Source organism: Dermacentor albipictus, chromosome 1 (assembly GCF_038994185.2).
Source record: "Dermacentor albipictus isolate Rhodes 1998 colony chromosome 1, USDA_Dalb.pri_finalv2, whole genome shotgun sequence".
NCBI lineage: Eukaryota > Metazoa > Arthropoda > Arachnida > Ixodida > Ixodidae > Dermacentor > Dermacentor albipictus.
The window spans coordinates 157803420-157821536 of record NC_091821.1 but is presented as its reverse complement, the minus strand read 5'-3'; the positions used below and the strand labels follow the sequence as shown (position 1 = coordinate 157821536).

Here is an 18117-nt window from a genome sequence, read left to right as displayed (position 1 = left end):
CGCCAGCAGAAAATCGAACCATCGGTGATTACGCAAGTGAGCATTGACCTACAATGATTACCGCTATGCGTGTAGAAGTGGACGGCATCGAAATTTCGCCGGACCAGTGCACAAGATCGCAAGGCTGGAAAACTGCCGGTGAGAAAGTCAGGCACAAAGGTATGGGCAAGATAGGCCTAAATCCCGTACTTCAAACGAGCCAAGATGGCGCCAAGGCCACGGCTGATGTCAACAGCCGGAGCAACAACCTCGGCGATGGCGCCACTGGCAGTGATACACGTCAATCAAGGGCTAAACGTATAAACAAGGGCAAATTGTTGAAGGGCGCGCATGCCAGATTTGCCGCGCGGCGACATAAAGATCGTGTTCCGACCGCGAGGCGGGCTCCACCTGAGCGACGTGACTCGCGTTGAACTAAGTCGTGCAATTGCGGCGGCGGCACAGATCCCCGCCAATGAAGCAAGTGAAGACGTCGTGTGCCCCAACCTACAGCAAAATATCGTAGTGGTGAGCACCTCCAAGAGAGAGCACGCCGACCGATACGCTGCAGTAGGAAGGATCGACATACGCGGCACGGCGCACGAAATAAGTACCTATGAAGCAGCCTCCCACGGCACGGTGAAGGGCGTCATACGGGGCATCCCGCTCGAGGATACGGCCCGAGAGATTCAGGAGAATGTGGTGCACAAGCATAACCCCACGGCCCTACAGGCAAACCGAATCGGTAAAACCCGATCAGTCGTCATTGCTTTCGAAGGGCACAAAGTACCCAATTACGTGAGATACGGTAACCTGCTCACGGAGTGCACGTTGCACAGAAAACAAATCGACGTATGCTATGCGTGCGGAAGAGTGGGCCACAGAATGGACGTGTGCCCGGATCCTTCGAACACGATCTGTCGTGGGTGCGGAATCTCCAACCCCGCCGAAGACCACAGATGTGTCCCGAAGTGTGGCCTGTGCGGAGGCAAACACCTGACCGCGGACAAGGCCTGCAAAGCCCGCTTCAAGACGCCCTACGTCGTCCGCCGGCGACGCTGGGAACGGCGCCGAGCAGAGGAAGAAGACGCCGGGAGAAGAAACCAAGACAAGAGAGGTCCTGCAGGCGGACCCCGCCGTAGCGCCTCCAAACAACGGGGCCGGTCACAAACGCCAGGCCGGAGCAGCAACAACAGTGGCGGCGGAAACGGCCGCCGGAGTCGCTCCCGATCGAAGACACCATCCGGGGGCGGCAATGGCGGCGGCGACCGCCGCTCGCGCTCCCGGACCAGTTCGAGATCCGGGGCCAGTTCAAGGTCCCGGAGCGAGTCAACCGGACGCCGAGGGATCGCCGAGAAAAAGGTGGGCTGGACCAACAGGTCTCCCGTCGCTCGAACCAACAACACCGAGTTCCCACCGCTCACCCCCTCCCAACCCCTTAACTCACAAGCGAATCCGCAAAAGGACAGTAGCGAAGTCATAGAACTTAAGAGGATCATAGAGCGCCAAAACGCTCAGATCCAGGAACAGAACGCCCAAATACGGGCGCTTATGAATAAGATCGAAACGCTGGCGAATAACGGACGCTCGGCAAATGCAAGCCCTCAAAACAACAACACGGCGGCAAACAACGCCGCAGGCTTGCGCATATTGTCGCGGAGGGAACCCCCCTCGCCCCACTTAGGGCGGGCGGCGGGAGAGGCTGGGGTTACGCACAGTGCCTCAAGTAATCAAGAGGCGATGGACGCCGAAATGAGCCTCGCGAGCGGAGAGCAAGCGGCGACCGCAGACACCGCGACCACGGCAACGACACAGATCCCGCGAGAAGGTGAGCTGACGGCCATTTTGGCCGCAATTTCCCAAATTAATGAAAGGCTAAGCAAAATGGACGCCCGACTCGAGGCTGTCGAGAGTCAGTCTCACAAGCCAACACAGCAGATTAGGATTCTCGGCCTACTACTTCAGAGCGACGGAAAGGCACAGGCCGCCATCACAAAGATCAAGACTACAACCGAACAGATACTTGGTATGATTCGGAGGGTATCCAACAGAAACCGAGGCCTTAAAGAGGACGATGCCATGCGCCTGGTACGCGCGTTCGTCGTGTCGCGGGTTACCTACTCCGTCCCGTATCTCCAGCTGACGAAGGCGAATAGGGACACCCTAAACACGATGCTTCGTAAGGCAACGAAACAAGCACTGGGCATGCCCATATACTCGTCCACGCAAAAACTGCTAGACATGGGCGCCCACAACACGGTGGAGGAGCTCATCGAAGCCCACCTCTCTAATCAGAGAATCCGGCTCAGTCACACGGAACACGGACGAGCCGTCCTACGCAAGATAGGATGGCAGATCGAGCCAGTACCCATCAAGACGGCCCTTCCGGAAGACTGGAAAATGACAATTCAGACAAAACCCCTTCCCCGGAACATGACGCCGGGCAAGGACGACGAGAGGCGCACCGCGCGAGCCAAAGCCCTAGCCCGTAAGCTGGAAGAAAACCCCAGGGTCCTCTACGCGGACGCCTCGCTCCGAAAACACAGTGACCGTGCAGCCGTGGTGGTTACTTCAAAAGAGAGGCTGATCGTCAGCGCGTCCCTGAAGACAACAGACCCCGCAGTTGCCGAAGAAGCGGCCGTAGCCCTCGCACTCGCACAGCCGAGCGTGGACACCGTAGTCACCGACTCAAAGACAGCCTACAGAAGCTTCCGGAGGGGGGTAATCTCCTCCGCGACCCGAGCCATTCTAGCCAAGCACAAGCCTCCGGGAAGAGCCATAGAGCTCATGTGGGTCCCGGCTCACTCGCAGGTAGCAGGCAACACCATCGCCGACTACCATGCCCGAGAAATGTCAATCCGGGCCGAGCACGAGCCGGCAGAGCTACCGCACCCGGTTACCAGCTTTCGGGACATTACCCGGATGTACCGAGAAGAAAGGTGCAGACTGCCAGAACCGCACCCCAAACTCACCAGGCAACAACAGACGATCCTGCGTCGAGCGCAGGCGGGATCGCTTGCGCATCCCGTACTGATGAACCGCATGTACCCTGCGGAATACGATATGCTCTGTCCTTTTTGCAGAAGGGAAAGGGGCACCCTGCCGCACGTCTTGGCAGAGTGCACAAAACTCAAGACCCCCCCTCCTCCCCTTCCCACCAACACCCCCAATCCCCAACCCCTTGAGCGATGGGAGACCTTGTTATCCAGCCCCGCCCTACCGATTCAGCTCGCACTGACGGACAGGGGCCAGGAGCTGCTGGAAACATATGGGTCCCGTAACTAGGGAACCACCCCGTCTGGTGCCTGCGTGCACCACCGATTTATTTCGGGCCCAGTGAATGTTGCTTCATCATCACCTGGGAAGCAGTCGATGGGGTGTCTTGCCCCGGTAGCGGTGGAAATGAGACGGAGCGGTGGCGGGGGCTGCGGTCCCGGCTTGATCGGGAGCTGGATCGTTGACGGGGGCGGGATGAGCAGGAGTCCTTGGGGGATGGTGTTGACTTGGGACTGGATGTGAGTGGGGAGGGACCTCCTCGCTCGAAGCGGAGCTTACACGGGCGGGACCCCGCGACATGTGTGCCGCTGCACAAGATGCATTTAGGAGTGCAGTCAGGCGGGTCCCGAGCCGCGTGCACAGCTCCGCAGCGTGGGCAGCGCCTGGACCTGGGCTTGGTACATACGTCGGAGCGGTGACCATGGCTCCAACAATTAACACAAACTTCAGCCTTGGGGTGGAAGGGGTGGTAGATGAACAGGCCGCAGTTTGACACCACGGTGCGAGGCAGTTCTTTCGTTCCGACGAAGGTGATCAGAATGGACCGGGTGCGACCCATCTGCCTTGCATCGGCGATGGCGTAAGTGCTGCTGGGATTCATAGCCTGCAGGTCCTCGATTATCTCCTCTTGGTTTTGATTGTCCACGGCGTTGTAGATTATGCCACGGAGGGCGTTGTCGGGTGCGGCCACATAAGCGCGCAGTGGGTACAGCTGGGTGGCGAGATGCAACTCAGAGGTATGCACATACTGCCGGGTGCGTTGCTCCGAGGGCGTGCTGACGGTGAAAGAGTTGTATGGGTTTATGCATACGCGCAGGTTTATCCTCGGCGCGGGCGGCGGCGTACTCAACGCTGGCACTGGAACAGAGTGAGGCAAGGAGGGCCCCATTGGTGGCTGTGCGGAGGTCGAGGCCACCTCCAGGGGGGAAGACGATCTTGTAGCCTTCCGCTGGGAGTCGAGGCAGCGGGACGCGGCGGCGTAGGTGGTGAGTCTTCAGTGATGGCGGGTGTGCCATGGCGGACTTGAGATGGGCGTTCGTGGCTGAAACGGCTTCCTTTGGATAGGCCGCACGGTGGGCTTGGAACATTCGGGACCAGCGGGGGTCGTCATCAAAATCTTGTTGGGAGATGAGCGCGCTGTCGACTATACATTTCATATCGACGGCTTCGAGGCAACGGAAGCGAGTGCCGGCGCAGCGGACGCCGGTGCGACGCTAGGTGCAGCTGCGGTAGTGCAGCTTGCACTGCGGGCGAGGTGGCGTTGCACTGAGCGTTGGGCTTAGCTCGGCGGCCCCGTGGCTGGTCAAAGATGAGGCCCTGCAGTGAAGCGGTGGTCGGTGGGTCCGGGCTAATGAGGTGTCAGGAAGGTCCTTACACCTTCGCGTGCTCGGTAGCAGAAACTGGAGGATATCTCGGGCGAGATGCCAAAGCCAGGAGAAGAAATGGCGGAGCCCATGTGAGGCACGTCCGAAGAACGCCAGGCGTGGGTTGCGTCTCTGCAGTATTGTCCGTTCTTGTCAGCGCACTCTTATCGTGAAAAATGCTCGCTTGCGGTCGTCATTCCTGCTGAGCCTACGTCTTGAAATACGCAGCAAAGTGGCACACATTTTTGTGAGTGTTAGAATTAATATAGGGGAAACAACAAGTAGGGAAAAGTCGGCGCCGGTGGCCACCATCTTCGATGTGGACTGAACTCGTATACACAGAAACATGGATCTTACAATGGTTAGTACATTTGTGTTGAGCATGTTATGAGTTTTATAAAGAGCCAGACGGAGTGAATTAGGAAACGACGCATTAAGTTGTGTGTTTTACAAGCAAGGTTGTTTCAAAGGGCCAAATTTCAGGATACTCTTGCCTTTAAAATTATGTCCTGCTGCTCAACGCTTTTTCTTTTCGCTTTTTAATTCTGCGATTCGTGTGTATATTACTGTGGTTTCGCTGCGTCCTTAACGTTGAATTTTTTTTTCCATTCATGCTCAGCACTGCATCGATTTTGGACGCCCTAAAGAACAATGTGTGGTGGCGATTGCAACGTTATATTGCGCTTGCCTCCTATAAGCTTGGGGCATTGATGTGCGGATTAGAAATTTAGGTTGACTAGAAATTTAAAACAGTTTTTATGTGTAGTGGTTACATTTCAAATATGATAATACATATTTTTCAGTGCACTTTATTTAAATGAATACATTTTCATATAACGGTTAGATCGTTGTCGAGTTCCCTGTAGTGGAGGATCGCAATGATTTCAGGAATAAGCAGGCAATCTGAAATGAAATGGTGGTCTTCACAGCTGGAAAATGCTGCTATCGCAGTATGTTAGCACACAGCCGAAAGAATCATTGAAATATGCTTTCTTATTTTATTCATTTCTTGCCTGCGAAAATTTAGGTGCTGATAAATTGCTCGTGTAGGCCCATCAACTTTTACTGAGCAGAAACGCTGTGAGCCGAATTTACAATTCTCTTGAGATGTTTTAGGATGAACGTTATAAACTGCTGCCAACCCAAGCAATATCACGCGGTATATATATTACTGAAACAGCCCTTGCTAATGTAGAGTGCCTGTAATTACATAGCTCACTTTATTCGCAGCCTTTGAATAGTGCCCGGAATAGAACACCTGTAAATCTTTGTTTGTGAATTTCTCCCAAATTCTACGACTTTGATTTTATCAAGCCATGCGCGCTGCCTGATCCTGCGCATGCTAGTCATACCGAGGAACCGCGCTTCTTCTCACTGTTCTGAGTCAAGCATTATTTCCAGCCGGCAGTATTTCTTGCTTTTCGTGTAATAAATGTCTATTTTGCTAGTGTTTCCTGACGGAACTTCTCGGATTTCACATAAAATATTTCGCACGAAGGCCGCATCGTGTCTAATTTATATGAAACTAGGCTTTTTGTCCTGTAGCAGGTTTTGCTGCAATTTTTTCTATATAAAGTGCTACGCTGACTAGGTGGAAGGGGGGGGGTAAACAAGGCGGACGGATCCTGCGCATTTTATGTTTGTGTCCTAAATATTCTCTGTTACACCTTCTGCGAAATATGCCATATATGTTGAAATATTAAAGACTGTTACCTGACAAATCTCTTGCAAGAAAATTTCTTGATTCACCCCTTCGAACTCTCTGCTCAAACATATATTCTTGCGGTATGGCGATTTTTCAAATGAAAAGACTGCCACATACATTTGTCATACCAACATCTCTGACAATATTTCTTTTTATTTTACATCGTAAGCATCTCCTCCAAGTAATGGTGAAGTCACTATGGGAAGTGGTAGCAAATTCAACGAAAACACCGCGTTATCGTGGTCCTCGGGGGTCTGACCAGACCGCCGTCGTCCAAGCACTGACCAACCTGCCTACCGACGTCAGCTCCCTGCCCTGAAAGCCCTGGCCAGCCCACCGTCCTCGGCACCTTGCCCAATTCCTATGCTGAGGGCCTTGCCTATAAATAAACTGTTTGAACATAACCTATAGCGTCACCCATCTAGGTCCTCGGAAAATGCCCGTTTGTGTAAATTTATTCGCAAACAAGCTGTCATAAAAGTGAATTTCAGTATTCTTTTAGTATTATTTGGAAATATAGAGGACTTCTGCTTCTTGACATAATATCTTTCTGTCTAGCTTTCCTAGCCACTTTTGAGGGAGACGGTATGGGGACAATTGCTATCAAAAATACCGCTAGCAAAAGGTTCGCAGTAAGAATGGCTGCGTACTCCAGCCAGCGTATCTACAGCCAGCGTATCTACAATATTCCAGCGTATTCCAGCAGAGCCAGCGTATCTACAATATTCGTCATGCAAAGGGCATTGGCTCAAAACTGGCATTAATAATGGCAACGATATGGCTCAACACTGCAGTCCTACGCTGGCAGCACAATGGCTGCTGCATTAGCATAACATTGGTCCAATCTTGGCTTTACCTCTGGGCCAGCATTGGATTGGGTTGCACTTTGCCAATACGCCAACATTGGTTGAAGATCGGCACCAATTTCTGCCAAGATTGGGCCATGCTTTCACTGTTGTTGGTGTGCTGCCTGGGACTGGGAATTCGATCTCCGTCGCGCAAATATTTCCTTGGCATTGGCCTTGAAACGGAGGTCACGGGAAAGCTGACCCAGCCCTTCTACCGGCCAACACAGTAATTGCGAGATCAACTTCGTGGACAGTGTCGGCAGCAGATATCTAGGCCATTCCGATGAATGCTTCGCGTCCGACCGACCTCTGGAAGCTGCAGGCCAGTGGCGATGAACCGCAGCGCCCAATATTCCTTCCTCTGCGTGGAATTACCACTGGTACGCTTGCACCCGAGTCTCCTTCAATTGATAGCGTAGTCTGCAAAAGGTCTACTAGAAAGCCGGCAGGGGCGGTGCAACTCATTAGCCGTCACTTCTTCGAACGCGTATCGCACTTCCAGCTGTGGTCGACACCGTAAGAGCAACGCCAAGCAGACGACAAAGGCAAGTAATAGCCTCCAAAGCAACCAACGCACGCGCGCGCGACGCCCGCCTCTCCAAGTCGCGCGACCGGCGCGCGCGGCCAGGGTCGCAAGCCAACAGCCAAGCCACAGCAACGGAACCCAAAGCGGATGACCCCTTCGCCGGTTCCGATCTTAGCCAAAGAAGGGTTCGCTTTGGAAATGGTTGACAGATACGTGACGTGTTCATAATTTGCGGTGCCGCCCCGCTGTCTCTGACGGCCTCTGACGCAAGCAAAATTTTGACCACGCAGATGAGGCCAAGTGAACCGGTTCCCTACCGAACCGTTATAATATTCGGCCCCAGGCTGGATACGATAGGCGATCTCGTAGTGAGATCAGTTGCAGGGCTGCTGTTCTGTCCAGCGACTTCTTTCGACGAAATGCGTGGTAATAGTGCCGTGCCGACATGCGAACTCTCGTACGTAATATGCGGCGTGTTATTATTTTTTTAAATCGTTACCAGGGTTTTTAAAACTCACCTGTGACATGTAGCACAATTCTACTTCTTGAGCTCAATTAGTCTGTGGCTGACATTATTTGCACGAGAAATCAAAATATTTCACTAATAAACAATTTTTAATTAGTATTTAAACAAATTACTTTACGGCATATGTCGCAATTTACAAGTTGTAGCCGGTGTCTTGAATTCCACCCGCCGTGGTCACTTATATAATTAGTGGCTATGGTGTTGGGCTGCCAAGCACGAGGTCACGGGATCGAACCCCGCCCACGGCGGCCGCATTTAGTTGGGGGCGAAAACACCCGTGTACTTAGATTTAGGTGCACGTTAAAGAACCCAAGGTGGTCAAAATTTCCGGAGTGCCTCATAATCAGACCATGGCTATTGCTTGTAAAACCTCATAATTGAATTCTTTTTCTTTTTCACTTTGAATGCCATATCCACTTTAGTTGAGTTCTGAGGATGACATGAATTTGGAGATATGTGTTCCCAATGTTTTCGAAGAAATGCATTGGTGTTCCAGTAATTATTTCTGTTCAATATATAACATGCGTTTTCTTAAAATAGTGGATTTTTACTGCAAGTGTGACAGCGCGTATCTCATAACTGCTGTAGCTTCAGAATTTGATCGAAGTGTTATGCGCCTTGTGAAATCACTCACTTCAGTTCGTGTATTGCAATATATGCGCTAAATTAATTAGTTCAAAAGGTGGTTGTGGAGCTTTTGTTAATGAGTTAATTATCCATTTTTATTTTCAGTGTAAGTATACCGTCTGCCTCTCCGGCTAATCCAGCAGCATAAGTAACTTAGTGCCACATGCCATAAGCGATTTACGTTATCATAAGACATCCGGTATTTTCATCTATGATTACAGGCTTGCCATGCACCTGACTCGAGCTTTTATACCCAATATACCTCGTGAAGGGCACGTGTAATGTGCCCCATCGTAACATGTGGCTGCACCGAGCTGAAAAACAGGTCGTGGCATTTCTCAATTAAGATCGCTTCCGTATGAGAGGACTTCTATCATTTTTTTTCTTTTTAATGCGTGAGCATTTCTATGCTTGCCCAAAAAGAAAAACCGTCCGTCCGTCCAATAAGACGATCGCTTTCACGATAGGGCCTGCAGCAGCGAGCGAATTCACATTGGTGCTGCTTCTCGCTTCAACGCTAACCACCACACTCTCTGCCGTGTATGTAGGCCAGTGTGGGAGAATGTCACTCACACTCACTCACAATAGTTGTTCCAGGCCCCGCACTCACTCACGTTCACGCTAACCTCCACTCACACTCACTCGCACTAGCACTCACCTCTACTCACAATCACTGGCACTCACTCGCACTAGCACTCACCTCCACTCACAATCACTGGCACTCACTCGCACTCACCTGCGCTCATACTCACTAGCATTCGTACTCACCTCCGCTCACACTCACTGGCACTCACTCGCAGCTACCTCCACTTACACTCACAGGCACTCACTCACACTCACCTCCACTCACGCTCACTGGCACTCACTTCCACTCACACTCACTGGCACTCATTTGCACTCACCTCCACTCACACTCGCGGGCACTCACTTGCACTCACCTCCGCCTCGCACTCGCACTCACCTCCGCTCACTCTCACTGGCACTCGCACTCACGCCTTTGAAATGAGTGCTAGTGAAGGTGAGTGAGTGCACTCATGAGTGAGTCTGCTGCCCTCTGCCGCTCACAATTCGTGTATATTCATAACGAAGCTTCAAATTTAGCGCCTATCACATTTGGAGTGCGACAATTCAGTGTTTTGGTCCCAGTTTTACTTTTAATATACATGAACAGTTTGTATCCCCGATTACATGGGAACATCCATCTATTCGCTGACGATTGTTGTTCGTACTGTGAAATTAATTGCAATGATGATCACCATATACGAAATTCTACCTTTTCTGTCAGGAGTGGCAGTGCCGAAACATCAGTAACGCTAACAGTAAATGGAAAGACACAGATATCTGATTTTACTTACGTTATTAATTACAAAACTCTCACTTGTGTATTTGGGGCAAATACTTAGGTGCCATTTAGGTGTCATGGATAAGTTGGACGACGGCATGGGCAAGCTATCATCTATTTCATGTCCGACCCGAACCATCACAACTGGCTGACAGCGGTGAGACGGACTTTGCGACATGGTGCTGCCTGCGGTAAGTGCTTGGTTCTTGCTTTGACTCTCTAGGCTTCATTTGTGGTTGTTTTGTTTAGAACAGTAGGGAAGCTAGATTGTTGATTGTTAGCTAGGTTGTGTTTCCTAGGTTGGTTTAGCGAGCAGGACCAAGGCAGTAAAGCAGCAATCATGAAGTTAAGGACACTGCTGAGAGACGAATTGTTGATGGTTGGTGAGGAAATGGGCCTAGAGGTACGCAAGGAAATGCTAAAATCGGAATTATTGCAGCTAATTTCCGAACAGGCCAGTGAGAAGGACATTAAAAGTAGGTTACAACTTTTTAGGAAAAGAGAACAACGGGAAAGAGAACAACGGGACAGAGAGGAACGCGATAAAGATGGCGAGTTAAGAAAAATGCAACTTGAACTTGAAAGCAAACGTTTGGAGTTGTCTCAAGGAAGTGAAGGGGCTCTGGGACGATCAAGTGAGGCAGAATCATACCGCATGGACAGGCCGTTAAAGCCAGTTGAGGTCTGGAACGACATAGGCTTGTTCCTAGGAAATTTTGGAAGGACTTGCGAGAAGATGAACTTCGGTCCGAGTACATGGCCACAACGGTTGTTGTCTATGTTGCCGTGTGAGGCTGCGGAAGTAATCGCCATACTCAGTGCGCAGGATGCATATGATTATGTGAAAGTTAAGGCTAATCTTTTGAAAAAGTACCGCCTTTCGGCCGAAGCTTTTCGGCAGAGGTTTAGAAGCACAGACAAGGATAGCGAGGGATATCCGGAGTTTGCATATGGCTTAAAGGCCAACCTAGTCGAGTAGTTGAAAAGCGCGGAAGCGTACGAGAGCAGAGACATGATTATTGATTACATGCGTCTACAGCAGTTTTACAGAAGCATCCCACAATCTGTGAAGCTGTGGGTGCAAGACAGAGGAAATGTAAACACTATGGAAAGGGCGGCTAAATTAGCCGAAGAGTACTCAACGCGTAGAAAGCTGAACGCCGAGGAGGGAAATCGCGATGGTCGAAATGGACCGCGGAAACCATTTCCATTCAAAATGGGTTCGCATACTAGACGACCGGAGCCTGTAGACGTGGAGGAAAAGCCCTCAGAAAGAAGCGAGGAGAAATCAAACGGGGAAACCGCACAAAAAGAGCAAAAAAGAAAATTCGAGTCCCTTAGACCAATCCGCTGCTATAAGTAACACAAACTCGGACATATTGCTCTAAACTGCGGGAAGCCTAGCGTAGTTTACTCCTACGTGGAGGAAAAAGACGAGAATATGGAACTTTTAAGCCCATATCTTCACGACCTGCAAGTTAATGGCAAACGATGCAGGCTGCTGCGAGACAGTGCCGCCACTATGGACATTGTCCATCCGTCTTATGTGACGGTAGATGACTTCACTGGAGAAGTAGCATGGATCAAACAGGTTGTAGAAGAACACAGCGTGTGTCTGCCCATGGCCAAATCAAAATTAGTGGACCGTTCGGGGAGCTCGTGACCGAGGCTGCAGTTTCCAAATTTTTGGCGCTGCAGTACCCTTACATTTCTTCGAATCGGTTGGATCAGTTACTGCGAGACTAAGGGCTTAAACTGGGAGAGGGCGTAGTACAGGCGTTGACGCGAGGCCAAGCTCGTAAAATCGTGTCGCTTTCGGCTGAAAATGCAAAAGCTGCTCCAGCGGAAGTAGCAAAAGAGGTAACTTCATTAACCGAATCCGAGTTAGGCTCGAGGGACGAAAAAACGGTTGAGGAAAGCCTGCCAGCTGACCAGCTCAATGAGAGCGTATCACTAGGGTGCCAAAGTTCACGCCTGCAGGAAGAGCAAGCTGACACACTCGCAAGCGAGACAGGGTCGTTACTAACACCAGCCTCAAAGAACTTTGATCAGCTCTTACGTGTGCACAGATAGTCACTGGCAGCGGAGCAAAAGAATGATGACAGCTTAGCTAAATTGCATCACACAGCTAAAGAAGGCATTGCTAGGCGCAACGTGACGACACGAGAGAGGAGGATTGTTGTATCGGCACTACAGAGACTGAAAGGTAGGATTCTAGATCAGTTAGTGGTACCTACTAAGCACAGGGAGGACCTTTTGAGTCTCTGTCATGGAAAGGGGTGGTCTGGCCTCCTAGGCATAAACAAATCGAAGGAAAGATTGCTTATGGAACACTACTGGCCTGGCTGTTTCAAAGACGTAGAAAACTTTGTAAGATCATGCGACGCCTCTCAGCACTCGGGTAAACCAGGAGAAACATGGAAAGCTCCACTAAAGCCAGTGCCCTTAATAACAGAACCTTTCTGACGACTTCTGATAGACATGGTATGGCCTCTACCAAAGACAAAGTCGGGTTACAGATACTTGTTTACCCTGCTGTGTCCGCGGCTACAAAGTTTCCAGAAGCAATCCCTCTGAATGAGCTCAGCTCCACCGAAGTAGTAGACGTGCTTTTGACGGTATTCGCACGAGTTGGGTTCCCAGCCGAAATTCAGGCGGATCAGGGGTCAGTATTCACCAGCACACTGACTTCCACATTCTTACAAAAGTGCGGGGTAAAGTTGATACACAGTTCCTTCTATCACCCTCAGTGAAACAGTGTAGAGAGGTGGAATTCAGTGCTTAAGCGAGTTTTGCGGGCGTTCTGTTACGAGCACAAGGAGGACTGGGAGAATTGTCTTCCGGCCACTTTGTTTGCTTTGCAAACGGTTCTTCATGAGGCTACAGGGTTTTCGCCAGCAGAACTAGTGTATGGGAGGACATTCCGTTCTCCACTAAGAATGTTAAGAGAGATGTGGGAGGAAAGAAGAGAGAGTCCAACAGTAGTAGAATACGTGCTAAATCTGCTGGAACGGCTACGTGCAAGCAAAAGAATTATTCGAAAAGAACATGGGAGTAGCTCAAAAGAACGCCAAGTTCTATTACGACAAGAATGCGAGGCTTCATACGTTTAACGCCGGAGAACAGGTAATGATCCTCAAACCTTCAAGAAAGAACAAGCTTGAAGTTCACTAGGACGGGCCCGTTAAAGTGTTGCACAAACTTTCAGATACTAACTATATATGCTCTGAAAATGCCCGGTAACCGGAAGGAGGTGAGGATATACCACAGCAATTTGATGAAGCCGTATGTAGATGGGAGCGGAGTCGTTAACTATACCATCAAAGAGCCGGATTACACTAGCACCAAGTTTAATGAGTATAAGGCGACCTCCAACTCTAAAATCAGCCTAGAAGAAGTAGTAAAACATTCGATAAGCTCGCAAGCTCTTAGACCCGAGCAGCTAGATCTCTTAGACCCGAGCAGCTAGATGAGCTAAATATAGATAGGGGAATATCTCGACAGATTCATCGATCGGCCAGGTAGAACCGAACTAATAAAGCATGAAATAGAGCTGTCATCAACCGAACCCGCAAGATCAAAGCCTTACAGGGTGTCTCCACGACAGAGAGAAATTATGGAAGCAGAGATACAGCGCATGCTAGAGTTGGGAGTTATTGAGCCTGCTGAGAGTGACTACATGTCACCACTAATACTGGTAGAAACCCCTAACAAGGACCCTCGTCCGTGTGTTGACTACAGGAAGTTAAATGCCATCACTGGAGATCAGCTGTACCCGATACCCAACATTGAAGAACGAATTGAAGGAGTTAGCGCTGCTAAATACATTTCAACTATAGATCTCTTGCGGGGATACTGGCAAGTTCCCCGTTCAGAAAGTGCCAGCCGCTATGCCGCACTTATCTAACCTGAAGCCACTTTTCGCCCTCTCGCCCTCAGCTTCGGGCTGAAGAACGCGCCATTTAGCTTCTCTAAGTTAATGGATATTGTCCTAAAAGACTTGCAGGAGTCCGCCTTGCCATATCTTGATGATGTAGCAATTTTTAGGACAGCTGGGAACAGCACGTATCGCACCTCAAACAGGTGTTCTAACGGTTGAGGGAAGCAGGCTTAACGACGACGGCGGAAAAGTGTAGGTTTGGCTGCTCGCAGGTTACTTATCTGGGCCATGTTGTCGGCCAGAGCACGAGACGGCCGGCCGAGCTGAAAACAGCTACGATTGGAGATTTTTCACAGCCGCGCACGAAAACAGGCATTCGTTCATATTTGGGACTTGTGGGGTACTATCAACGGTGCATTCCGAATTACTTCCAAATGGCAAGTCCTCTAAAGGACGATGAAGTTCAGTAAAGTGGAAAGTTGGGCTAGTTGGTGAGTGATCATCATACCTTGCTGGTGAAGCAGCGCACAGACACGGACACAGTGAAGACAGTTTGTCTTCACTGTGTCCTTGTCTGTGCGCTGCTTCGCCAGCAAGGTATGATGACCTCTAACGGACGCCCTCCGAAAGGGGGCACCGAGTAACGCACATGCACTGGGATAAGGACAAAGAGAACGCTTTCCAAGGTTTGAAAACGCTATCGGTTTCTCGTCCTGTGCTTCGCGCGCCAGACTACACAAAGGAATTCATAGTTCAGTGCGACGCAAGCGACAGAGGTATGGGCGTGGTGCTTAGTCAGGTCGACGACGATGATGAGGAACATCCTATCATCTATGCCAGCCGTAAGCTAATAGTAACTGTAAGAGAGGAAGCCTACAGCGCTTCAGAGAAGGAATGTGCTTGTTTAGTTTTGGCAGCCCAGAAGTTGTCGTGTTACTTGTACGGGGCGAGGTTCATCTTCGAGACCGACCACTGTCCTCTGACGTGGCTCAATCAAATGTCACAAAAATGGCCGCTTGCTCCGATGGAGCCTCACTCTCCAAGAGTACAATTTCTCCGTTAGATATAAGAAGGGAAAGTTGCATAGCAATGCGGATGGTTTGAGCAGGCTAATTTGAATCCCGCGTTTAAGGATCCCGCCTAAATTTTCGGGTTGTTATTGTTAATTTTGTTAAGCCAAGAAGATCCCCTCTCCTTTAGCAGGACTCCATCCATGATTGCTCAATTTGTCAGCAGAAAATTGCTTCAAAAATTGGCGTAGCGAAATGCAGCATTTTTTTTGTTTCTGCACTTATGTTTTCTTTGAAGCCTAGCGCGTCTAAAGTGAGATCCAAGAAACGTGATCTCGGCGCAGAGTCGTGTTGTGAGGTTCGCTTTGCAGTTGTCTGTCCTTGTTGGATGTTTTGGGGCGGTGTCATTATTTCACCGCTGGTCGCTGCAAGCCAAGGCATCCTCCCTTGCCACAAGCCATTCTGTTCCTGGCCAGCGGTTATCAGCACTGGTCAGTCGATATTTTCCGGGCCATGGAGGAGCTGTTACGAACGGCCTGCAAAGGTACCGACCTACAAAATTTTCCTAGCCAGCTGCTGCTGCGGGGGTGGCGAGCTTCCCAGAAGCGACCGTGGAACCCTTCCCCACCTGCTGCGGCGACTCGCTTTGTAGGGGCGACGATAAGCCGCATCAATACCCCCTCGGCGCCGCTGACTAAACGCGGTCGGCGGACCAAGTATTGTTAGTGGATTCGCCGTCGCCGTCACGGCTTGTTTGAAGCGGTGGAAATCCTGGGAGAAGATGTCTTGCGGCCGTCTCACGGTGCTTAGAAGTCATGGACAGACGCGGCGGCCATTGTCTGTGGTGTCAACACTGGCATGAAGAGGCGCGTGCTCGGGTCAAGCACCGTGTCTGCGAGAACCCTCTCACCTTGGTGTGGTCAGTGCAACTTGTGCAGAAGTGAGTGCGTAAACACTCTCCCTCAAAGGAGGATCGGCTACGATGACATTGGACGCTCCGAATTGGTTGGGTGCGAACTGCCGTTTTCCCTCACCTAGGGATCTAGGGAAGACAGTGTATTTAAGGAGCCGTTGGCAGCTCCTCAGTGTGCATTCCTCTTTCAGTAATGTTAGACTGATGAACTGTAACGTTCTCATGCAAATACTGTAAATGAAGCCATATTCCTCGTTATCGGTGACAAGTCCCTCCTTTAAACAACGCCCTCAGCGTGGATAGTATGGGCCATCATCATGATCATCAGCAGCCTGGTTACGCCCACTGCAGGACAAAGGCCTCTCCCATACTTCTCCCACAACCCCGGTCATGTACTAATTGTAGCCATGTCGTCCCTGCAAACTTAATCTCCTTGTCCTTGTCTTGTCCTTGTTTGTCTTCCTTGTGTCTGTGGTTTCATTTGCGCTAAGCTACTACTTAATCTCATCCGCCCACCTAACTTTCTGCCACCCCCTGCTACGCTTCCCTTCCCTTGGAATCCAGTCCGTAACCCTTAATGACCATCGGTTATCTTCCCTCCTCATTACATGTCCTGCCCATGCCCATTTCTTTTTCTTAATTTCAACTAAGATGTCGTTAACTCGCATTTGTTCCCTCACCCAATCTGCTCTTTTCTTATCCCTTAACGTTACACCCATCATTCTTCGTTCTATAGCTCGTTGCGTCGTCCTCAATTTAAGCAGAACCCTTTTCGTAAGCCTCCAGGTTTCTGCCCCGTAGGTGAGTACTGGTAAGACACAGCTATTATACACTTTTCTCTTGAGGGATAATGGCAACATGCTGTTCATGATCTGAGAATGCCTGCAAAACGCACCCCAGCCCATTCTTATTCTTCTGATTATTTCCGTCTCATGATCCGGATCCGCCGTCACTACCTGCCCCAAGTAGATGTATTCCCTTACCACTTCCAGTAACTCGCTACCTATTGTAAATTGCTGTTCTCTTCCGAGACTGTTAAACGCGCGTGTGCAGCGGTGGCCATATAGAACACCCGCTTCGCGTGCAAGAGGTCCCTGGTTCGAATCCCGGTGCCGCGTAATTTTGTTACTTGTTAATTTTTTGGTTAAAAAAATCAGGTGTTATGGTATTCAATGAAAACAGTGAACAGTCACTAGCAATACAGGGCGAGGAAACACCCCGGGTAGGGTATATAAATACCTTGGTAGGGGGGGGGGGATAAACGACGGCAATAGATATATGGAAACACAGGAAAAAAAAACAATGACAGTAAAGGGGAAGAGAATGAATGAATGAATGTGTGGTTTTTATTGGCGCAAGGGCCAGGTATGACCAAGAGCGCCATGCAAGTGTTAGTGATTTCGCAGTGGAGTTATGAATTCTGTGAATTTGATGTGACGTGGCTGTAAAGGGGCCTAAAATATAGTCACTGTAAAGTGCGTAAAATGTACGTGTAATAAAATTATGGCGATGACAAATGACGTGTACTAAGGTGCATTGCAAAATAATGATACGATATTTAAAAAATGCGTAGGTTTCTTAAATAAACTAGAGCACCATGGCCTCGTTAGAGCCCTTGAGACACAGGGGCCTGGAGGCATGTGCTATATAAAACATCTATCACAGCGGCATCCTCTGGAGAGAGGATGCGCTACGAATTTATTGGGCTCATAACATGTAGGATCTCATTAAAAAAATTGAGGACTGCTTTGGTGTTGAAAAATGGTTTTTTACCAAGAAACATAGCTGGGTGAAGAGGTATGCAATAACGATATACAAGAGGGAAAATGCTTCTTCCAGGTTCGGCTTCGCAACACTCCAAGAGGACGTGGAGGACGGTCAGCCTCTCACCACATCGACCACAGGTTGGCGGTTCATTTCCAGTAAGAAGAAAATTGTGTGTACCAAATGTGTGCCCTATTCTGAGGCGGCAGAATAGGACATCTGTTCGCCGTGATTTTCATGGGGAGGGCCAAAAACCTAGCTGTGGCTTCATAACCTGCAGTTTATTGTTTATTTCTGCGTTCCACATGCGTTGCCAGTGTTGTCGCAGTTTCTTACGCAAGAAAGGCTTCAGATCTG

The 18117-nt window shown here is 50.0% G+C and overlaps 1 protein-coding gene across 1 annotated transcript; it reads left to right on the top strand.

Annotated features, from left to right (window-relative positions):
• Positions 1 to 330: 330 nt before the first annotated feature.
• Positions 331 to 17918, top strand: LOC139056030 (uncharacterized). Its single transcript, XM_070533839.1, has 3 exons — positions 331 to 1341; positions 10255 to 10384; positions 17836 to 17918. Exons 1-2 carry the CDS (start codon positions 331 to 333, stop codon positions 10276 to 10278), a joined length of 1035 nt encoding a protein of 344 aa, XP_070389940.1. The 3' UTR covers positions 10279 to 10384; positions 17836 to 17918.
• Positions 17919 to 18117: the final 199 nt, after the last annotated feature.

Excerpts from the sequence above, each read along its gene's own strand:
- LOC139056030 (XM_070533839.1), top strand. The coding sequence starts at position 331 with ATGCCAGATTTGCCGCGCGGCGACATAAAGATCGTGTTCCGACCGCGA. Across the intron at positions 1,342-10,254 it reads GAGGGATCGCCGAGAAAAAG|GTGCCATTTAGGTGTCATGG; the intron begins GTGGGCTGGACC and ends GCAAATACTTAG.